The 24,031-nt window shown below is 47.9% G+C and overlaps 1 protein-coding gene across 3 annotated transcripts in view; it reads left to right on the top strand.

The window, feature by feature from the left end:
- The window catches only part of RNF216 (ring finger protein 216), an 80,845-nt gene that overhangs the window by 47,001 nt on the left and 9,813 nt on the right, over positions 1 to 24,031 (top strand). For all 3 annotated transcript variants that reach the window (XM_040591198.1, XM_040591199.1, XM_040591200.1), the window contains 2 exons: positions 18,409 to 18,506; positions 20,971 to 21,193. In XM_040591198.1, coding sequence (XP_040447132.1) covers positions 18,409 to 18,506; positions 20,971 to 21,193 — 321 coding nt within the window. The remainder of the gene's footprint in view (positions 1 to 18,408; positions 18,507 to 20,970; positions 21,194 to 24,031) is intronic.

The raw sequence follows: 24,031 nt of genomic DNA, 5'->3' as shown, positions 1-24,031 counted from the left end.
GTTGGATATCTTGTTTAAGAAGGAGGAAGGGGCGATTTTTAGACTTAAGGGAATTTTTGATAGAGGGAATAGATGCTTTTAATAGGACTCCCTACTTTATTGGTCACTTTTTGGCTTCATTCTGGGTTGAAGCCTATTGCTTTCACATCATTACAAGCTGTAGCCCCACCATTTCAAGCTGTGATTCAGCTAGATTGTCCAGGCTAAGCCAGGCTGGGTGTGAACAGACAGCTGGCTGACAGCCAAGGAGCCGAAGAACTGCAAGAAGTGGTAGCCTGGATTCAGTAGGTAATGTTCTCCTAGGGGTTGTGTAGTGTGTTAATTAGCACTACCAGGGGAGAGACAACCTTGGAACACATGTGATTCAAAGGCCAAGGTACAAACTCAAGGGAAAAAAAAAAATGAGAGAGCTTTTAGATGTAGTGCCACCGGTGGTGCAGAAAGTCGGTGGCCCAGGGAGCGCAGCATGCAGGAGCAGCACGGCTGCCCTGTCCACAAAGTGCTTCCCACCTGCCCTCCACCTTCCTATGCTGGAAACACAGCTCTAGGTGGACTTCTAGTGGCACCACCCAGTGTCGCGCTAATTATGCTGGTGGAGAAAACTAGCACCATCTTGATACTGAGGAGTAAGAGATCTGTATGAAAAGGGTTGTAGGTGTGATACATGGAGTAATAATTTGTGTCAATTAGATGATTGGTACAGAAGAATGGAAAACCAGAGTAGACTAAGCAGGGGGGCAGAGTGACAGACGGGAAACAGGTGCAGGAAATGGTTGCTTGCATTAGGAGTAGCCATGTGGATATGGTATTGTGAAATATTTAGCTGAGCTTTGCTGTATTGAATGAATCACCTTGTATGGTAAAAGAAAGAAGTCAGCTCTTCGGGGTGAGAAGGAGGACAAGTGAGGAAGACCTCTAACTTCATCCCCGACGACCACCAAAGGGACCCTCAACGTTAAGCACACAGGCACAAGGAAAGGTACGCCTATGTCAAGAACTAATCTGAATAGCCACGCTGTTTCCAGGTACAGCAATGAATATTTATTAGCACAACAAGCGTAAAAGGGAACGTGTTGGTGGAGCGCAGACTCCCCGCGCACCCAGCGCTGTTTACTTGCCTTTTATCATTCATAATAAATATTGCTAAATTCAGATTGAGTTGTATCCTCATTTATAAGATAGGTAATCCTTGATTTTGGGCAGGGTGGTTCATTAAATGACTCTTGTTCCAGGCTGAGGGTAGTTGGTTCTGTATGTGTATTCTGAGAGAAGGGTTATGCTATGAAGCAGGGTTCCTCGATTTCTCCTGCCAGCCCCATGGACGTGGCTGTGGGCAAGCGGGAAGGTCCTGCCCTGGGTTCTTCTCTGTGCGTTTCTGTTTGTGACTCCACTTGGTGTTGAATACGGATGTTTATGCATATACTTAGAAAAGGCTGGTCTGGGACTAAACTCCGCTTTGCAGCACTCCACCTCCCGCTTCATATTTTAAGACTTTATTCTCTCATAGTAATTTCCCAAGTGGATTAGCGCAGGTCACAGAGGCATCCACATCAGTAAAGTACAGCAAGATGTTACTGTCATCTCCTGAAACACTCCAGCACTCCACCCCATTGCTTATCAACCCGCACTCCAGTAATCCTAATAGCTATGTCATAGCAAGATTAGCAGAAAATCCAGGCAAATATTTATGGTTCCCTTCGAGGGTCATGTTAATTCGAGACTGTGAAGTGGGGTAGGTGCTTTATGAGGAGAACTTGGAAAACTTGCTCGTGGGGGCCGAGAAAGAATTCTGCCAGGCTGGGGAGGCTGCTGCGGTGGTGTTAGTGAGGGTGCAGGGGGGATGCAGGGGCTGGGCAGCTGTGTGCCCAGATGTGTGGCATCCCCCAGGTGGGGATGGGGAGAGGAGCTAACTGCAGCTTGAAAAGGGGGGACAAGGACCAGTGTCTTAGCTGCCCTCAGTGCTCTAGCAGCATCGTACAGCAACTCTGTAACGAGAGAAAGAACAAGAAACGCAAAGACAAAGCAGAGGAGGAGCAGCTTGAGGCTGGAAGAAAGAAGCAGAAGAGCTATACAGCAAAGTGGTAAATGCCTGGGGAGGCAGTATCGGTGGGGAGATGATAGTTTTAATCGTGGTGAAGGCTTATTCCTTTCTGTCTGTGGAGCTGTGCAGGTTTCTGGAGTTTGGGGAGTGACACGAGAGGACTAAAGAGGTACAGCTTCCTCCCCAAGGGTACGTCTAGTTCCAAGATGATCAGCTGCCAAAGTCCAGTCTAGCTAATGGTGAGGATACTTCCCTAGTTTTAAAATCTCTTGTGCTTATAAGAAGGTCTAAACTAAGATTTTCGTAGCAGCATGTCAACGCTGACCAGAACCGTGCGCTTCGGGGGCAGCTGTGGAGGAAAACCGAGGGAGGAGCGTGGCGGATGCTGCAGCTCAGCTGAAGTCGGGCAGAGCCTGGTCTCGGAAGGGGATTGTTGGAAGAAGCAAAGGATGCTCTTCCTGGCTGGAGCTCTGAACTCTAGGAGAGATCTGTAATGTTGTTAGTGTGCTATAGTCAAAGAATGCTGTGTGCCTGGCAAGGCTGTGGTAATTGCTAATGCTTATAAATATTGCCCCCTCTGTCCCAGAGCAGGGAAAAAAAGCAGGATTTCTTGTAGTTGGTGTGGGTTTGGGGAGTGGTTTTCTGAATGGGCTGCAGAGCTGTGGCACCAGAGGGAGCAAGGGAGCCTGAAATAGTTGCTTTCAACAAAAACCAGCAGCAAATAATCACAGCCTTTGCAAGAGGTAAATTAAAACCATCTCCAGCCTGGGAAACATGCACAGCTCAGCATCTTTTCTCCATAAATATTTCCCTGCTGTTGAATCTTTGTAACCCCTTCGGAGCCCAGCAGCTGTGCTTTTCCCTGCTAGCAGCAAGCTGCCTCCTCCCTGCATGCTCCCTGCGTGTCTGCTGGGCAGAGATTTTGACCTGTTGATAACTGAGCTTTATCAGACCTTGCTGGCTTGTGGAAGTCAAGAAAGGATTGGTGTGAAACCAGTCTGGCCTTCTGGCGTGGCACTGGGCTCCCTGTGGGGAGTGGTGGTTAGTACTGGAGCAGTAGATTTAGAAATTTTCTTAGCAGCTCTCATGCATTTCTAGTGCTAAAGCAATACGTAGGCTTCGGAGGAGGTTGGTCTCGCTGTCTTCTGTCACCCTTTTTAAACATGGGGGTTGCCCAGTCTTTGCACGCTCATCGGGAGCAGCGAAGGAGCTGGAAGCGTGGGTTTTCAACACTTGCGTTATCAAAGCTCAGGCCCAGCCAAACAATGATCTTTCCCACCCTATCTCAATGGCATTGCATCCTTGTCTACACAGAGATATTACGAGGTGTATGCGGGATTTTGCTCTGAGGAACCTGAGAGCAAGCTGCCATAAGAGGGCTCCAGAGCCCTGTTCTTGAGTATGCTCCTTTGTGGAGCGATCTTCCCTTTTTTCTTCACCAGTATGTCCAAGCTGCCTTGGCAAAACCCTCTTACACTTGCTCTAAATATTTTTTTTTTTCTTGTATTGCTCAGACTCATTACGAACCTGGTCTCTTCATTCCAGCTTGTATAGTTGTACGTACTACAAAAATGCTGCGTACTAACAAAGCTTCTTTCTTTGTCTGAATAGAGAAATTTGACTTAGTTGCAACAGGAGAAGGGGAAAGAGTTTTACTGTACCCCCATCGTGGGAGCTGTGTCAGTACAGCTGCAGGGAGAGGAGGTCTGAGACCACTTGGAGAGGTGCCGTTCATCTGTATGCAGCGTGCTGCGTGCCCGTCTGGTAACGAACACAATGAGACTGGGGACGGGGTTTGGGGCAGGGGAGGGAGCTGTGTTGCCATGACAATACAAATTGCAAGAGATTACTCTTCAGATAAAAGCATCGCATTTTTCAAAGGCGGGGCAGGGGGAAAGGAAGTATAAAATAATAGCAGTTGAAATATGGTGTGAATTCTAGCTTCAAGTAGGTGCAGCTTGCTAGAAAAACATGGGGCTGTAGGTGCTGATTCTGGAAATGTTCTTCCCCTTGGGGTGTTGAGGGAACATTAAGAAGATCAGGCAGGAGCCAGACATCCTATGAGTAAGCGTCCAGCAAGTTTTCCATGCAAATATTTGGACATGCAGTAATGAGTTCCAGTAATAGCTGACTGCTGACTCGCACTATGGGAGATACTGGGAGAGCTGGGACGGTGCGCTGATAGCATGCTTACCAGCGAAGGTGCAGCTGCTGGTCAGGTACAGTCAGGCGCAGTGCAGATGGCTAACTATTTATATTTCTGTTGTGCCTAGAGCAGATTCTTCTGTGTTACCTCTCTCTGGGGCAAAGTAAATGTTCCCTGGAAGCCAGAAGCAGTAAGGATGTATTTACAGGAAAAAATAGTGACGTTCAATAGACCTAGTCCTGCTCTAGGGGCTTTTTAGGAATCTCCTTGTTGATCCTGTTCAGGTGGAACATTTCTAATCCTGTGGTGAATTTGCATTAGAGACTAGTTTTGTTTTCAAGTATGGCCAGCGTAAGATCTGCTTCTACTTTTATCTGGCACCTAGCTGCTGTGTGCTTGTGCCTTTTCGACATAGATTCCAAAGGCCCCAGTTAAACAGGCTTTTTTTAAACTGTCATTCTTCCAAAACTGTTCACAAGGAGAAACTGAACTTAGGCAGTTGCCTGTAATTCAAGATGTGTGATGATTGCACTGGTGTCGCAGCCTGTTGTGTCTTGTTGAGCACAAATAGAAATTCCAAGGAAGGATGGGATAATGAGAAGCAATCCAGTGATTCTTGTGACTGTATAAAAATAACAGGACTTTTTCAGGATGAGTTATTTTTAGCTGTCTCATGTCAAAAAAGGTTTGTGGGATTTTGCATCAAAAAAAAAAAAACACCTCAGTAAAACAAGGTATTGTGCTTGCTTTTTTCTTTTTTTTTTTTTTCTTCTGACTGTGATGTGTGCTGAGGGTCTTGCTTCATAAAATAAATTGGCACTAGAAGTTGTTGGGATAGTTAACAGTCCACTGCCTGGCTTGCAAGCAGACATCCACATCGGGTTTAGCAGGACCAGCCAAACGCTTAGTGGGTCGTGAAGATCTGATTTAAGAAGAATATGGTTCGAACAATACACCCAAAGAAACCTTGCAGCCTAAAGCTGTGTGATGTCTATTTGATCTCTGTTTAATATTGATGGTTTATTTTGTCTTGAGGAAGGTGACTTTTTTCCTGTTTGCCTGTCTGGTAATGAGGCTGAGATGGGGTGTTTTTCAGGCTTGCTCTGAAAAGCTGTTCTTCCAAGGTAGAGGTTCCAGATTGGCAACCAAAACCAAAAAGTGATGTTTTTGTGGGTTTTCTGTTACAGTGTATTCTCTTTGCGCTCCTGGCAAGTCAAACAGTAGTGTTTATATATTAAAAGAAGGGGGAGAGGGTTGAGGGTCTCAACAGCTGTGCACTCTGGCTGCCTAGACAACATCTAAGCTGCCACACCGAACCACGAAGGTACTCGGTTGTAGTGTGTGTGTGACCAAAGGTAAAGCTTATGCACCTGAACAAGGCTAAACCAGACTCAAGATAAATACTGGAAGTGGTCTTGGGTGCTCAACTGGTGGGACTTTTGCTGGAGAGCGATTGGAGACGTTTGGGAGATGCCCGGAGTGAAGCAGCTTGTCCTAAGGTCTGGTGTGGGATAGAGCAGTATTTCCTTCGGTATAAAGGAGAAGGACATAGATCCTTCAGTGTTGTCTGGCTCCCTTCTTGCTGGAAGTCTTCTGGTTTGAGGGGCTGGTACTGGGGAAGGGGCATGCACCAGTCATGCATGTGGGAACCACAGCAGGGAAGAAACTTGGATGCATTTGTGAGTGCAAAGTGGTAATTCTTTTACTTTCTCTAAAATGTCTTTTAACATAAAGCTCAGACTATGTAGTTTCCTCAGTAATAGCAACCTCCTCCCAAAAACCTACAGGAGATGATATCTTGGGATCTTAATGTGCCCAACAAGCATTACACTGACTTTTCTCCCCAGTTGCCATTGTGCAGACATATCCCCCTTAATAAGACTTGACAAAATGAAGCTGGGGTTCATTTTTACTTCTGGAGTCATAATCAGCTTTGTGGTTTCCACCCAATAACTGCTGCATTGTTTTATGTGTTTCTGAAAGTGAAACTAGCGCCCAACAAAAAATGAAATTGTTCTGGCAGCTTTTGTTGTTGATGCAGCTGAAGTGCGAGGTGTAAAGCACGGATGGCAACCAGCAAGCAATTGCCGGTGGAGGGTCACTTGGCCTTCATCTTTGTGTGAGTATGTGTTTAAGGGTGTAAAGGGAAGAGAGTACTTCTCCATTTAATAAAAAAATGCATAAAAGCAAAATTACTGTTCCTGAATAAAATCCCTTCTGACTGCTCTTATTTTTGGATTGAACTTGTCTGCATTTTAAGCTCAGGAATTTGGATTATCTGATGGAAGAAACGTAGGGGTTTGTTAAGCAAACATAAACATGCAATGACTAAAAGGCCAAACGCATTCCTGATTTAAATTAAATTCTCAGCTTGCTAAGCATCGTTTTCCTGCAGATATGTAAGTCGGGTTGCGTGGAAAGGAGCACATTGGGTCACCTGGTATAACAGCGCATCGTGCATCTGCGGTGCCTGCACAGCGGCTTCCCGGACCACACGTGGGAGCCCAGGGCAGAGCTCCCGGAACACTGCCCGACTCTTGCCGGTTTGCTTCTGCCTTTTTTTTTTTTTTGTTTCCCCTCTCCTTTTGTCTGCTTTTAAAATGAGACATCTGTTCTTCTCCACTGTCTGCTGTCGTTGCCCATGTGCATCCCTCTCGGAAGTGGGAGAAAAACCCTTTAATCCTGACAGGGGAGATGGCAGTGGCCTTTGGTGTTTCCGGAGTTTTAAGGAAGTCGCTGAAGTTCCTCCTTGTTGACTCCACTCTGCAGAAATGTGACAGATGGGTCTTTGCCTTTTATGGCCAATAATGCTGGTTTCCCTTTGCAATAAAATCCTGGGTCAGAAGTGGAAGCGAGAAGTCAGGCGGGGGGAAGGGGCTGGTCTTACCCACTCTGAATGGGTGGGGAGGTGATTTGCGACATGGTAAATTCTAGGCTAAAATAAACCAAGTTACAACATCTACCTGGAGGTGCTGGTTTTGTTTGCTTGAGGGGTGCCTTAGGTTCTCAGTCCTGTTGCTTAAGACAGCAACTAGGAATTGTGGCTCTCCTTCATTTCACAGGGAGAAGTTTATCTGCTCCAAACCCAAGATGGTTTTCAGATAGTCTGAGTCCAGGTGACTCTGAACCTAGATAAGCGAAGGACAATACCCACTCCTTTTGGTTATCACCTTCAGTCTTTTACACCAAGCAAGATCTGTTGGCCTCTTGGGGGGGGGTGTCTTGGCCTCTTGGGGATGTCTCAGTATAGTTTTCTTTCTGAACCCTAAAGAGCCGTTTTCTGCAGCAGCTGATGTGGTCTTTGTGCCTGATGCTTGGCACTGGCTCTCTCGTTAGCAGAGAGCAGGTAACGTCCCTCTGGGTGGTAGTTTTTGATGGTGTTAGTAAGCCAAAAGCCAGCTTTGTCAGCCAATAACATCTTTTACAAATCATCCATGGCTGCAAATGGTTCAATGAATTTGAACCTTAAAAGTATTTTTCTAATAAATAGAATCTCCTTTTTCTTGCTGCAAAGTGCTTCATATCCTGTTTCACGACATTAATGCAAATGGGTCATTTGGCAATCGGTTAAACGGCTCAGTTTTTGAGTGGTACAGCTTGTGTTTCTGCCCTGCAAAATCTGTTGGCTGATGCTTTAGTTTCGGTTCATATTCAGCACTTGAGCTCTGAAACTGGGGGGAGTGGGGGGGGGGGGGTGTGGGGAGTAACTGGTTAGGGGTGTTGTGGTGTTCCCGGGACTGTCCACGAGCCTCCTTTGCTTCCAGGAGCTGCTGACCTAAACAAAATGGTTCATTTACAGGCTCCCCGGCTCTTCCCTCGGGCAGGCAGCCAAAAGACCGTTCTTACCCTGGTCTGACTGGTTGTTATTTCCCTACCTGCACCTTTGAACAAACAAATCGGACCTTCGAAGTGAGAGCAGTGGACATGGCCTTATGCATCCATCTCAATATGTTACAGATCTCGTGTTTAATTCCAGCCACCCCTCACCAGATCACTGCTTCCCTTGTGGGTGTGCGGCTGGGGCTTCTGTTTTGGAGAAAGGTGTTTTGAAGATCTCCATTCCTTGGTGGTTGACTGTAGGAAGGGCAGCGGGGTTTGCTGACATGGAAAGCCTCTTCCCCAGGGTTGCTAACTGGTGAGTAGGAGCTAAACGCTTCCCCGCTTGTTGGGGAAGCATTTTGGAAGTAGATTTCAGTAGCATCCGCATATTCTTCAACTCTGTTTTAACAATGATGTGTTTGTGATCGCACTTTTGTTTTTTCCTTCCTCTCCTTGTCTTTACAATAGAAGTACCAAGAAAATGAGAATAGGATTTATGAGCTGCTCGGGGGCTGGGGAAATGGCCGAAAGCAGGCCTGTTTCTAAATACCTTCCTTGTGCTGCCAAAATTGTTGATTTAATCTTTCGGTATCCCACACTCTGCATTTTTGTCCGTGGTTCATACCCCTCTGAGGGTATCATACTTAATCCTTTCGGAGGAACTGCACATACAGCATAACTTAATAATCCACCCTTTTGATAAGGTAACCCCCAAAGCACCACTCTTGATCCTTACCTACATTTGGCCATACCAAAGCGCTCCATCCTTGCAGTTCTTTTATATTTTTTTTCTTGCCGTATGGGTGTAGGAAGAGGGAGATGGTCTGCGTGCGGTACAGGTGACCGGTGGACCCCCCCCATCTTGCAACAGCAGCCGCTTTCCTCGGTGGCCTGAGGTGGTAGGATGGCTTTCCTTCTCCTGAACCAGCCAGGATTCTCCCCTCGAAACTGAGTTGACGTCAGCGATCCACTGTGAAATATTCCGGTTTGTTTTGTCATTGTGCTTGGGTGGGGGCAGAAATGACTGTTGCTACTTGGGAATGACTGCTGGGGCTCAGACGGATCCCTGGGGATGAGGTGGCTTGGACATTTTTTTGGCTTTTATAGAAAACGGGCTTGTAACATCTCTGGTTTGTAGACAAGTCACGCCATGCAAATAGTTGAACGGTGTGCTTACTTAGGTGCTCTAGTGAAGCAGGGGGAAAAGAGGGGAACCGGTATTTGAGATCAGTGTTTGTAACAAAGGGAACTGCTTGCCTTGGGATTGCACAACGCAGAGGGTTGCAGCGTGTACTTCCCATCTCGCAGCGATGGGCTGTCTTCTGCACGATGCTGGGACCTCGGACATGTGTTCGAGACATTTTCTGTCTCTTTTTTTCCCTGCCTCTTGCCCAGTCTCACACGATTGTGAGGAAGCGAGCCTGTCTTGCTGGATTACCAGCTTTTGGTTCAGAGCTGGTGCAGGTGGAGAGGCTGGCCTTGGAATTACTAACTCAGTTTAGCTTCCAAGTCTGCAGGTCTGAGGTGGTTTTCTCCTTACTCCAAAACATTTCCAAGCCCCACATTTTTCTATGACTTTAAAAAAAAATCAATGGAAAGGGAGTATATGATTGAAATGAAAATTAAATTACAGATTAAACAACTCTTCTAATTAGAAGACAAATGTGTCCTGAGCTACCCTCGTTTGGCAGGATATTGCAGCACCACTGCTATTAACCTGCCCGTCCTGCCTCAGGAGTTAAGGTGGCTGATCGGCTTTGGTCAAGATTAGACTGGTCTGAGGGTAAGCAGGCACTTTGGGTGGTAGCCTCAGGTGGCTGTATCCCCTCTGCCATGCTCCTTGCCGGGGCTGGTGGCTTTGCAGGGTGTGCACTGGGCATTCCTCTGTTATTTCCAATACGATACGATCCTGCCTGCAAAATACCCCTGTTGATGCACATGGTGCTGGCACAGTAACCTGCGGGATGTGCCAGCGTGCCCCTGGCAAGGGCTGAAGCTAGTGATTCTCCCCCATTTGCAAGGTGTGCTTTGAGTAAGAAATACTTTTGATCGTTGCAGCCTGTGCCCCGATGGTTTTGGACATCACTTGTCTCACTGCATCTCCTTCCCATGTCTGCCTGCTCTCTGTAGCCCTGGGGAGGCATGTTACGTCTACTAAAGCTGCAGGGCCAAACAGCCTTAGCAGGGCTTGAAAAACCACCCCAAACTGCAGTTCTGAGCTTTGCTGCCTCTGCACCAAACAGAAACCCTGGCACAGCTGGTGTTAGGCTGGGCTGGTGGGTGCTTTAGGTGCAGGAGGGAATGGAAGCGTCATCTGGGAGCTCTGAAAGAGGAACTGGGGAGTTACTGGCACGTCTGTTGCCCTGGTCAGCTTTCAGTACTTTGCTTTATTTTGGTGGGTACTCATTTGCTTATATCTTTATTATCATTGTTATTATTATTTTGAACAGGCATCTGAATAGCTTTTGTGGCGCAGGAGGAAATTCAGTGGATATCTGCACTGGAGCTTCAGGTGTAAACTTCCATCACACTGCACTTCTCAGTGGTTTTGTCTTTTTCAATTCCACACGGCGCTCTTTCTTGACGGGAAGTTTCAGCAGTCTGCTGGTACGGACCATGGGCTTTGGTTTTACCGCTAGCTTATTTTAGCATAGCAAATGAGCTGCAGATGACTCACTGTCACGTTGGTGAATTTGGAAGATGGAGGTTAGCAGTTCAGAGGGCCATTTTCAGTTTATCTGCCGTAAATACTATAGCTATAAATACTATAGTTGAAAGGCTTGTAGCTGTGGTTTGGTTCAGGGGCTGCAAAGCTCTCTTAGCGTCTGCACCGAGCTCTTGTGGCGAGCAGCAGGTACGAGGTAACTGTACCACATAGGCATTAAAACAATAAATCATCTGAACTTCTGAAGTTTCAAAGAGGCCAGGTATCACTTTGCTGTAATTTTTCTTTATCCTAGCTAGTTCCCCAACATTTTGATTTATTTTTGTTGTACTGTGGCCAGTTTAAAGCTAGGAGCACTTTACTTTGGGTTTTTCCCCTCGTTCGGGTTTAATTTCCCTAGCAAAGAAGCTGTGCTTGCCCAGTTTCTGAAGCTGTATTTGTAACTAAACTAAAGCTATTTATCAGCATAGGTGCTCCGCTCAGACAGTTCACCTTTTCTCAACCCTTGCTGGTGTTATAATGACCTGGAGTGTTAACTTCTGCTGTAGGTCGAGAGTACAGTAAATTGGAAATGAAGTGCATTTAATGCTGGTAAATTACCATCAAAATTGCTATATTGCAGAGGCTCATTAAAAGTGGCTGTAGGTGTGTTAATAAACTGGGTCTGCACGCAGCTGCTGATGGAGAAGAGGACATCTGTAACAGAGTTCCTCGTGCAATCCTTTTGTAATACAATAAAATCTGGGAGACGGTAGGGGGAGAGAGAACCACAAGAAAAATAGGACAGATCTGGAGGAGGCTTTCTCCAGTTCCTGCCACCCAAAGCCCTGGGAAGGGATTTGTGTCTTGGGGGTGGGTGGTGGTGACAGCATGGGGTGGGGAGGGAAGATGGGAAGATTTGTTTATCATGTGGTGATATAAGAGGGGAGTTTCAAAATGAACTTCAGTAATTGTTCCTTGTCTCAGTCTTACAATGCATCGTTAGCAGGTACCTCTGCAAATAAGATACCTTGCCTTTGTTACACCTTAACCTTCTTGATGTCCTTGGGTGCCACCCCTTGAGTGATCTTCCAGAGTTATCCTTTAAAAATCAGGTTGCTTGTCTTGAAATCTAAATCTCTTCCTCTCCTAAAGGTGTCTATTGTTTCCACCAGCTCCATAGTTGCTGCCCGTGTTACTTAGCCCTGCTAGATTTCATCACGTAGAGCTGCAGCTCTTGGAAGCAGCATCCCTTTTAGGGTCAGATTGTGTGTAGGATTAAATGGATAACCTCATGGACCCCTCTGCTGAATGGGGTGAGGCAATCTGCATTGCGGGGAGAGGCAAGAGGGTCAGCTACCGAGTGCTTGGAACTAGTCTGCTAGTATTTAATTATTTACATTGGCTGGGAAGGCATATAGCTATTATCTGCAATCCAACACATCTAAAAACTGTGGTTAACAACTACAGATGTGTTTCCAGTAACATGCACTGAATTCGTTTTAACTTTGGGCCCTATGACCTCAGGTATACTGATTTAGACAACTTCCTCAGCATGAGGTCACAGGCTCTGTTTAACCTGGCTTTAAAAAGTGACCAAGCAGAGGTTTGCTCTGCCTGCGCTGCAGGCTGGCTCAGGTTGGTGGGTGATCACCTCTGGGCAGGTCACAAAGCCACCCTGGCCATATCCAAACTTCCCGGTGTGCTGAGCTGGAGAGGCACTGTGTGCGGTATCAGTCTGCTCAGGGCAGGGGACTAGCTTCTGAAAAACGTTACTTCAGTGGGGAAAGCTTATCCTTATGAGAAACACTTGTTTCTCAGTTCAGGGGAAGGGATCCCGGTGCGATGAACGTGTGATGCAAATACTCCAGTGCTCATCTATGCGACTGACCTTCTGAATGCATTCCTGACACCTCTGGAGCTTGAGAAGGAAATAGCTTTGAAACAGAACTCCTTCTTTCAAAACATCCCAAATAATGGAAAAACAAAAAACTTTTAACATTTTGTACGAGTTCAAATTAAATCATGACCCTACTCAGTGAAGGAGCTGTTTCTCTTACTCTGGTTGCACTATGGTACGTGAGCACGAGATCAGCGAGCGATTTCTCCTGCTAGCACCGTTTCCCCCTCTGAGCAGCTGTAGGGTGCCGTTGATGCTGAGCAGCACTTCTTGCTGCAGGTATTTTTGCTCTCTAGGTCTCTAACCGCTGCCTCCAAACCAGCAGTTGATCTGGCCTTTTAAAGTCAAGCTCTGGGGAGGGGAAAACCTTGCTTTGGTATATGTGTTTCAGGAGCTTGTGAATTACAGATAAGAGATAGTCGTCCTGACTTAGGCAAGCGTGGGGTGGGAGTTACCACATGTTTCTGGTTCTTAGATTCTAATGCAGATGACCCAAACTACCATGGGAACCAGCCTGCCAGCGTGTTTGTGGATGCAGAAGGGCATTTTGTATCTCCAGTGTCTTAAAGATGGGGAGGGAGTGCAATATGCTGAATTTAACAGGAACATGCGAAACAGGAGGCATTGGCTGGGGTCATGGGTTTTGGTCATGGGGTTTAATATATGGCCGTAAAAGCTTGAACCAACCCTCCCGGTGGGTGTTGGATATAAATGCATGTTTTCTTTATCCAGCTTTTAACTCTGCATCACTGGTTTCTCTTAGCTGCCGTCTCCTCCGTTCTGTGCCAGGGCCTGTGGTGTGGCTGGTGGCCGCTGAGCGGCAGCGCTGCCCGGGGAACAGCCGTGCTGGGGGAGCAGCGAGCCCACCCAGCGCCCACCTCCTCCCTCCCCAGTGCCCCTCCGCAGCATGGCGTTTGTTTCTCCATGCCGCCTGGATTTTGTGCCTTTGAGGTTGGTACCTGCCTCCTATGTCACCCGTGGCATGTGGCGATGCTGGCGGCTCCAGGAGCAGAAAGTACTGGGCGGTCGGGTACCTGCAGAGCTGTGAGCTCACTTCCCCATGCCGAGTGTTTGTACATCTCTAAAGAGGGGTCTATCACCAAAATGGATTGTCTCGGGCTGGATTATAGCCTCTTTATCCCAGCTTAACGTTTAGAAAATCCCAGAAACAGCCCTGAAGGAGTTTGCTTATGAGAGCTTATCCATACTTAAAGGTTGTATTCATTTAGCTACTTCTGCATCCATTTTTAGTTAAGGTCAGTGCAGCTGTATGGACAGTGGAGACTTTGTGGGGAGGAGGACTGTGTGGTTCTTTGTTTTCCCATTAACTCGTCTGGTTGGGAATTGCAGCCCTTTAATTAAACCAGCGCAGTACGGACTGGCCCTGAGGTGCTATTCTAAGACTCTTGCGTTCACATCTGCTTTTGGGTAAAACTTGGCCTGTTTGAGGTTAGCCTGCGCTATTGTGTGTCTAAAAGCAGGAAGAAGCAGGGAATCAATCACTGGGGCTCTGTCCCAGCGAGCATCGAAGGGATACGCAGCCTGCTTTACCTCCTTCTCGCTCCTAGTGGGGAGCGCAGCAGCCGACGTCCCCATGTGTGCCATCAGCGGAGACTGCTGGAGTGTGCAGCTGGCCCTTCCTGGGGGGACACGGGGAGCTACACGGCACAGCGGCAACAGGATTTAATTAACCAGCATATGGAGAGCTAAGGCGAGCGCTGGACTCAGCTCAGAGCCACCACTGAGAGCTGGAGGGCAGTGACGACAGCCGGGTCCATTGCCTGTTGTTGTTGAAGTTGAGCCTCCCCACCTCCCTTTGCATTTTGCTCCATCAGTAAATGGCTTCGTGTAAACTCCTACAGAAGGAGCGGGCACGCAGGAATGCTGTGGGCAGTGGGTCTGTGATCTCTGTGTATCATCTGATGTTTTTGTCCATGTGGCATTCGTTTGGGTTGAAACCAGGAAAGCTGGTGCATCTGCACTGGCAGCACTGTGTATAACAGCCTGGCTGGAGCCAAAAGGACATGGAGACTGGCAGGGAAAAGTTGATTGCTTGCGTTGGGTTTTTGTTTTTTTTCCCCCCTGATAGATAAGCTGGACCTTGGAGATTTATTTTCTGTGGACAGTGGAGCGGAAAAAAAGTTTAAGCTGTGTTTGAAAACTGTGGCATCCATTGCAAGTACCAATAGAAGTACTGACGAAGGTGGTAGGTGCGTGTGAAACTCTCCCTTCTGCCTTCTTTAGGTGCTGGGACAATTAATAAGGACATTTAAGGATTGTGATGCTAAAAGTAAACTGGCCACCCTTAGCCAGGCTGGCCCTGTGCACAGAAAGCTGCGTATCCGCACTGCTGACCCTGGGAACAAAGGATCCTCCTGAACCCAAACATGTTTGTGTTAAGCCCGGCTGCTTCCTGGCAGGCAGCGAGAGGAAACGGAGCCACTACCTCTAACAGATGTACAGTGAGGAGATTACAGTGTGCGATTAAACACCCTCTCCATCACATCCTCCTCTCCGCCGGCCCAGCCCGGTGCATTAATGGACTCTCCCAGGCTGCCTGCCAAGCTTGGGCAGATGTAACAGGCAGCAGATACTTAATCTCCTGCATCCATGCCTGGTTTGGAGCCGTCTGCTAATGCCAAGGCTTCTGCAAACACACCGCCCTCGCACCGAAAGCTGCGTTAGCGGTACCTGCCTGCGAGGAGGAGCGGGCTGGGGAAAGGCAGGAGAAACGCATGGAATTCACGCTATCCAGAACTGATGAATTCAGCTGAAAAGCTGTTTAAAACAAAACGTGCTTTTCCACATCATGTTCCCCTTACCTGAGCAGGCTAGGGTTTGCTAATGGACAAGGTGCTGAGAAGTTGGGAAGGGTATTTATTTTGGTGGAGTGAGTTGCTTTTTGGCTGCTGCGCTTGGAGCAGAAGATTTCAGAGCTGGGAAGGATTCGTTCTCTGTTCGTGTGGGTTTCGGCACCGCCTTACATTGTGGTAGCCAGTCTTAGTGCCAAGTGGTGCTCTTACAATAGACATAATCTAGGCTGGTTGCAAGAAATCAGCTATCCTACTGTCTGTTTAGGATAATTAATATGGTAACGGCAGAGTATGTTTCTTTATCAAACAAAAAGCTGCTTCTAAAATACAAGAACCCCCTGTGGAAAGTGTGAAGATCAGAATTGTCACTACGTGAGATGTGCGAAACCCTCGTCAGCCGAGTTTGGATTTGACTAAAAGTAAAAATCTTTAAAAGTCACTTTTCTTCTCTCGAGCAAGAGCTGTGACCTCAGGCACTGGAGCAGTCGCCTTTGTGTGAACCAGGGGATTTCTCCCTGCCTCTGTGTGAAGGGGTCCAACGCGGGTTCCTGTAACTGCCAACAATGTGCCATTGTCTTGGGTAGAGCAAAGGGAGAAGTCGCATCGAGTTCTGCTAATGGCACATGTATCATCCATTTTTGCCCTGTCTCTGTTTTGGGGATGACACTGCTCGGTCAGAGGCAGCACCAGGTGACACTCGGAGTTAGGAAGCCATGGGGACATCTCTTTGCGGGGTGCATTGGGACAGGCAGGCAGAGCTGCCTGTGGGTTTGCAGCTCCTCGTGGCCAACACGTCTTGGGAGGGATCCCAGAAATGTGCACAGCTGTGATGGCACTCGCTGTGCAGCAGTCACAGTAATGCAGAGAACTGGATACCTCCTATCTCATGCCATCCCAGTGCGCTTGGGAATCAGCATTGCCGTGCCTCTTCCCTATCTCCTTGCCCGCACAGAAATCCCTTTTCCCTAGTGTAGGAGACAACTGTTTGGCCAGTAACAGCAGCCTCAGCTCAAGGGAGGGCATTGTTTTTAAATAGCTGCAGCGCACAAAGCAAGGACGGTGGCAGTAGCAAAAGGAATGACTTGGTACAAAAGTATAAGCGGTACCATCTGCTTCAGAAGGGCATCGTTTCTAATTCGGCAGCAAAGGAGGCTCCTGGAGTTAAGTAATTGGGAATAGTAGGCTCCTGGCTGGAAAATGTGCCAACCCTTCTGGCAAAAAGCTGCTAAATCTCTGTTGCTGGCATGTGAAAGTGGTTCGGTGTAGCAGGGCTCCAAAGACTGTCTTTTAACCCTTGATGTATTTAAAAACCCGAGACCGACAGCGCTTTTGATCTTGGAATGGCATGTGGCTGGGTGTCGAGAATAAAAGGGGAAGGTGGGTCCTCATCCAGGTCCATGAGCGGCTCAGAGTGTGATCCTCCCATGCCGATAACAGCCAGATGTGACCTGCCAACAAACGCACACAAAGTGGTGCCTGTTTTAACAGCTTTAGCAGGAAGACACAGAGTATGATGAATGATTCATGAGGATCAATAGAACCAAGGCATTTACTGCCCCTGAAAACTAGAGCCTGCCTGCCAAAGGGTGCATTTGCAAGGTGAGTGATCACAAAATCCTCTTGCTGAGCTTTTGGGATGCAATCACACACTTGGCTCTCCTCATCCTACAGCCCTTACCCTGCAGTCTGCAAACATGTCCAGCTTAGCCAGCCAGCACGAGGAGTCTTTAATTCTCCAGATAAAAGCACAAGCTGTTACGCATCTCCCAGCAAGCACAAATACAAACAAGCCAACGTTTTGCAACCCCCTCCTAGGGATGGCTTCCTTGGAAGCTTTGGTCTTCATCCTGTTTGTCTGATTCATGATCAAAAGAGTGTTGCTGCCTACGTGTGTTTTAAGCAGTTACTTCTATCATATCTCGTATAAACGTTCAATTTCTTCATTAAAATAAAATGAAGGTAACGTATTCAGACAAAATCTGTTGCTGCAGTTGTTGTTTTTCACTAATAGTGCGACCAGGGCTGGGCAAAGCTCTTTTGGGACCTTCTTTTGTGTGGAGGGGAAGAGGATGCTACACAGCCGTATGGGTTTTCCTGCCAGGGGGAGAAAGTTGGATTTAAAACCCTGAGCCCCAGCCATCCTGAAGATGAAACAGTTGGACTGTGAAATGTGTACTTTTTCCAAGTTTGATCCGGGTGTTTTTAAATCTTCCTCAAATTAAAGGAAAATCTCTTGTTTGACCCAAAACAAAATTATGTTTTCTTTGGCCAGCCAACGGAAAAAATCAACTTATCCCCAGCGTTAGTCCAAGTTCCCTTGCCAATAGTGCCTCCACGGCTCTCTGCTTCCATGCAGCTTTACCAGGCTCGGATTAGAGCCTTGTTGCCAAAGAGTTTACAGGAACAGGCAAGTTCAGTCACTTGCTCTTGGTTCAGCTCTTCTGGTTAAATTAATAAAGATTTGTTCATATCCCACATCTGGTTTAGGGACATTTGTCCACATCCTGTCTTTTTAAGCTGTTTACTCACATAAACTGCTTTAACTTTATTTTGTCAGGTTTTACAAAGCGTAATAGGGATTTGCTTGTATGCGTGGTTGAAGCAGGTTTTGATGCAGCTGCGAAGTTTCCATAGTCTGCTGAGTTAGAAGCCCTTTCTAGAAAGGTGAATGGTTTTGGTCAGGAAACAGATGAACTGAATGTCCTTTAGCACCACATTTTCATCTCCGCTGTCTCCTCTGGGAAGTAACTGGTGAACCTGGTAGCTGTTCCGTGAGTTGGAGGTGAACTAGGATTTGTGGACTCTTTCTGTACCTGGGTTCTTGTGCCTTGGAAAAAAAAACTTTGGCTCCCAGTATTTGATGCACCTATTCTGGTCTCCAGCAGAGGACAGACCTGCAGACCTCTATGTACCATATTGCCAGCCTCATCCTCAACTGAGACCCTCCAGCGTGGTGGGGGAAGAGATGGGAATTTTTCCAGTTCCTAATGCTGTTAGTGGTGTGCTGGGTCTTCTCTTCTCTTAAATACTTGTTCTCCTCCTCAGGAGACGTGTCGGAAGTGCCAGGGGCTGTGGAAGGAGCACATGAACCTCACCTGCGAGCAGCTGGCTGAGAAGGATGACATCAAATACAGGACATCCATGTAAGTGAACTCCCTGACCAGGCAAAAATGGGGGGTGGATGAACTTGCCATAGCAGGACACTAGGCAATCTACTCCAGGGTGGAGGGAGTGAGAAACCCCTCTGTTCTTGCAACTAGCCGAGGCCCTAAAGTCTTGCTGGGTGTCACTACCTTCCATCAGGGAGGTCCTAGGGACGTCGAAGCTGAGGGGTCAGAAGGCTCCCAGGATGGGATTTCTTTCTGTGAAAGATCCTTGGTGGCGGATTCAGCTGGTAATTTAAGAGCGTGGGAGAGTTGTCACCAGAGCAGCCTGCTCCTCTGGCTAGCCCAGCGTCTCGCAGGCTGGCACCTGGTCCTTCTCCGAGGTGACAAACCCCCATTAGAGCTGCTGCTGGGGGGGAAGGGAGGTGTTGCGCAGAGGCAAAGCAGTGTTGAGTCACAGTAAGTCATCATTGCCCTGTGAAAAATCTGGAGTGGAGACAATGGGCGGTTTGCTCAGCTACTGCTTTGTGGGAGGGGATGTGTTTTCTTACAGAAACATGTCTCTGTTCCAAACAGGTTTGTAGGAATTGTTAGAGCAGAGTCATATTTTGTAGTACGCAGGTGTAAATCCCGAGTGTTTCCCATAAAACCTTTTGAGGCTTGATCTTCCTCGTTGCTACAGTAAATGGCAAAATCCTCTGCCTTTAAGAAAGAAGGGAAGGTTCATCCATGGAGCTGCATGTCCAGTGCAGTCAAATGGGACTTGCCCACATCACCCAGTCCTTTCCTGTCTGGTTCAGTCTCAGTCTGGCATGAGCAGAGGTTGGAAAGCTCCACACTGGGAGGCTGAATGGCTGTTGCTTGCTCATTGCACAGTCCCTAATTCAGAAAAAAAATCTTTACAGATTTGATATGTCATTTTTTTCTGCCACTTCTCCTCCCTCTCGCCTACAGGGAAAGAAACGAGTTGTCATGTCCCCTAATAAGGAAAAACTTAGCAGTTTCAAAACCGTTAGCAGAGCGTTGCTGCGGATAGGAGTCTAGCTGCCTGATGCAATGCGAGCTTCCTTTTGAAGCGGCGTGCAAGGAAAGGGAAGCACAGCTGGAGTTCAGGCCAAACTTCCTGCCTTGCTCCAAGTTTCCAAAAAAAAATCTGCATGAGCAGCATCCTGTTGAGTGGCGGAGGGAAGAGCAGCTGCAGCTCAGAGGAAAGTCAGTCTCAAGTTGGGTTGGTTTTTTTTTTTTGGTGGGGTTGTTTTGTTTTTTTTTCTATTCTTAGTGTATCTCCAAACGCCTGGATGCAGGTCAGGCCAGGTATAACTGCAAGGCAGCTGAAGTTTCCACCTCGCCGTCCCCCGCTCCTCCGGTTGTGCTGACGGAGCAGTTGGTGGGGCTGTACCGTAGCCCGTTTTGCTGCTGTGATCCTCCTCAAAAATACCTCCCTGTCATCTCCCAAACATATGTTGATTTTGCAGGTCCGCTGGAGTAGCTGGGTGGAGATGCCTGGCTAAGGGAGACCATTCCCCACTGCCAGGTCAGCGCAGCCAGAGAACTGCGCTTCCCTCAATGAAAACACAGTCTCTTTACTCTTCTGTCATCAGATTTCACTTCTAGGTTGTGAATTAAATTGTAACGTGATCTCCAGTGGTCAGAAAATTGGCCCTTAGGATGACAACTTATATTCTTAAGTCTTTTAATTAAATGACCGAGGCTTTCCTTCGTTTCTGTGCCAAAAGAGTATTGCTGCGAGCTGAGCCCTTGCACTGGAGCACGTGTTGCTGCCAGGATGTCTCCTGGGGACAAGGACCGTGCTTTGTCCTGGATTCCCATTTGCGCTCCGTTAGGGTGAAACCCATCTCTTGAATCTAAAGCAAGAATCTCTGGAAAATGTATGTAGGGAATCTTAAGAGAAGAGGGAAAGCCCAGTCTCTGTGGGGAAAGGTGTGATTATTTTTCAGTTACTGATTTAAATTTAACAAAAACCAAATAAAGCTGGAGCGTAGCAGCCAGGGTTGGAGAAAAAAAAAAAATTTAGTCGTGGCAACTTTGTAGCTGGAGCAACAGGCAAATATAAAACGAGCTAGCAGATGACAGCGGGAGGGTTTGCTTTTCCTGAACTTTTATCTCCGGAGCTGTATTTCTCCTCAGCCAAGTCAAGCATCCACATGCCCTTTGGCCCTTCAACTTTACAGTTTAAATTCCTCCCAAGCCAGAGCCTGGTGCTGCAGTGTCTTGGCTCACATGGAAACCAGGATCGGGTCTGCAGCATGCAGCCAGTGATTGACTTTCTTTCACTTAATTTGTTCTTGAGTTGTTATGGGCTGGTTCCAAGTGGAGCTGAGCCCAGACCTCCTTGGAACAGCGGTGGGGCCGTGGGGATGGTGTAGGAGGAAAGGGGAGGGGGGATTAAAACATCGCTGGGATGGTGTAATAGTAATTTTACCGCAGGCTGGTGGCTGCAAACACCCCTTCTCTAATTCTTTTCCCTCCTCTTGCTTTGCAGAGAAGAGAAAATGACAGCTGCCCGAATTAGAAAATGCCACAAGTGTGGGACTGGCCTCATTAAATCGGAGGGTTGCAACCGCATGTCCTGCCGATGCGGTGCTCAGATGTGCTACCTCTGCCGGGCTGCCATTAACGGGTACGACCACTTCTGCCAGCACCCCCGCTCGCCCGGGGCTCCCTGCCAGGACTGTGCAAAGTGCTCGCTTTGGACAGATCCCACAGTAAGTAACGAAGGACTTTTGTGAATGATTCGCACCCTGATTTCAATTACTGTTCCGTGCCAGCGCGCTGAAATACACGCCTTCCGCCAGAGGAAAACGGCTGGGTTTAGACAGCACGACTTTTTCCCTTTCCCCAGGCAGTTAAAAAATACACTGGAAGCCTACATCAGCACAGTGTCACATCTGACCGCAACTTGGAAGAAACTGGTGTTGCTTTAGAGAAAAACAGCTCCTGTTAGACCAAGGGCTGTGGCTGGAAGTGCTCAGAGTGGTGTTCGGGGGAGCGGGGCTTGTGGAAGGAGCTGGTGGGGAGCGTGTGCTGGCACCAGGCGCGGGAGCCAGCGCTGGGATTACTGGGACTCGTTCCTAGTTTTGCAGCTGAGATGCTGTTTGGTATGGCTTTCCGAGCTGGAGGCAAGGGAATCTGTGTCTTTTTGGTGCCTGGATCATCCGGCTGCTGGCTCTGCGGTCCCTTGGTAGAGCTGGGCCGGTGGAGAAGACTGCCTGCAAGCCAGCGGGCCGGGCTGTTCTCACGGCTGTTGTCAACAGCTGCAAAGGGAGAGAGCTGAAGCATGTACTGAGCTGTAAGGGAAGCTGTAGTAACTTAATACAGCTTGTAGCTGTGACAAGCATGGGAAAACGTCCTGCAACGTCTCTGTAAATAGAAGTCTTCGATACCAGAAATTCGGAAGGACTGTAAGTAGGAGCAGGAGTTGAATTTGCTGATCTCAGCAAAGCAGTGGAGCAGCGTGGATGTGGATCTGCCGGATCTGCCTTCGCAGGCTTGTCTGAGCTTTGTATTTCCCAACACTCCTTTGTTTTGGGCTGCTGCAGCTTGCCAGACTGCTAGCAGCCCCTCTTTCTGCAGGGGATGTGCACCATCCTGCACTTGTACAGAGCCCAGGAAAAGCCACTCTCCATCTCTCCCTTCCACCTGCATGCCCTTGGGGACATCCCGGCAGTGTTGCAACCAGTGTAAACTTCCTAGTCCTCTGCTCGCCTGCTTTTATTCCCTGCATTATCCTGTCAGTGTGAGGCGTTAAACCAAACACAGACATCTCCTTCTAGGCACCCCCGTCGTGTTTCTGACACCTGGTTCTGCACTGCTCGGATTCCTGTCCCACTCCTTCCCGTTTTCCACTGGGATGCGATTCAGGGTTCTGCAGTGCTGGCATCCTTTGTTCCCATCAGGCCGCTGATTGTGCTGCGTGATGGTGTTTGTTCGGAGCCAGAGAAAACATGAGGCCTCTCAAAAAGCTCCTACTGTACTTTTAAATAAATAAATAAATAAGGAGCACAAAGGGGGCACTGTCACCGGGCCATTTCCAGCTCTCTAATTAACCAATGTTGTGGCAAAGAAAAATTTCCCACCATCAGCAAAGTGCTGGCACTGCATGCTCTTTTTTTTGTTTGGTTTTTTTTTTAAAATGACGGAGCATTGATGGGCTGGGAGATGAAGGTGGGTGGCTGTCCTCACTGTGCCACAAAGAATTACGTGAAACTCAACTTTTGGCATCTTAAGACTGAAGTGATGGATACCTGTGCGCATGGTCCCCCTCTGTGAGGTGCTTAGTGACACTAAGCCAGTCCCACCTGGGTGGTCTGCGCTGTCCTCTGGGAGATGTAAACAGGAGTTAATGTGGTAGGTGTGAAGAGGAGGAAAGCATTTGAATCTTGGCATGGGGATATGAAAGAGCAAAAGGCCATTGTATCAGTAGAGTCTTGTCCTTTGTCAGGGATGATGTGCATCCAAGGGATTACCCCATCCCAGCTCTGTTGGCTGCTGCATTGGCATCTGCTCGCGCCTGTTCCAACTCCTCTGTTTCTTCTTTTGGCTCAGTTTCTTCTGTTCTGTTGAAGTCAGTAGACAACAGATGCTGTGCGTGTAGGAAGATGGTATCTGCCATGGGCTTGCACCCGTTTACAGCCATGCTCTGTGTGTGCAAGTACAGAGAAGACAAGACTGAGTCATCTCGTCCCCTGTGAAATTTGCAGCCCTATCGCTTAGGAGCTGTGACCCCTCTCCCTGCATTAGGCTTTGCTGCGAAATGTGGAGGGCACACGTGTGGCACCAAAGCCTGGCTTCCACTGGGTGACAGGGTGTTTTTTCTTCCAATTTCTGATATCCTCACGTACAGCCTTAAGTCAGACCTGTCTTTGCAGCAGAGCAGTGGCACAGTGACAGCACTGTGGTCTTGTCCGTTTGTGTTTCACGGATGTAGGCTTCGGCTTTCTGTCAGACCTGGCTGATCTCATACCTTCGTGAAGGGTGTGGTTTGGATCTAACTCCCCATTACCTACAGCAAAATTGAGGGAACCTTTGTGCTTTTCCAAAGGTTTAACGTTTTCTGAGTTTGAAAGGATTCTTGCGAAAGTATAAGTAAACCTATTCATTAGCTTGGGTTAAAAACAAATTAAAGACAGTCCTCTAGGAACTGCAGCATCTGTTAGTCTTTGTCTCAAATGATCTTGAGAGAGTAAAGCAGACGCTTCAAAATTTCCCGTAATAAAAGGTTAGTTAAAATCTTGTCCCTATGCTGTAATCAGACTACAGTCTAATTTAAATCGGTGCAATATTTGCTGGCTCAGAGACAAGCTGCAGTCGGGCTGTGGTCAGCAGCTTCTAGGGTAGCAGGCAGTAATCGCTTAATCACTGCATTTCTTCTAGAGCTAATCTGTGCCCTGCACCCCTGTAGGATGTGAACACGTGCCAGGAGCTCTTCTCAGTAAGCTGCTTGGCCAAAAATCCTCGTGTGCCTATTCCGCAGGCAGTGCTAGCTTTGGCTCGGCTTGCTGAGACGTTGCTGGCTGCGGGAGGGGCTGATGCAATATTGCCAG

This window comes from Falco naumanni, chromosome 4 (assembly GCF_017639655.2).
Source record: "Falco naumanni isolate bFalNau1 chromosome 4, bFalNau1.pat, whole genome shotgun sequence".
Lineage (NCBI taxonomy): Eukaryota > Metazoa > Chordata > Aves > Falconiformes > Falconidae > Falco > Falco naumanni.
The sequence above is the reverse complement of the archived record's forward strand: the minus strand, read 5'-3'. Positions and strand labels throughout refer to the sequence as shown.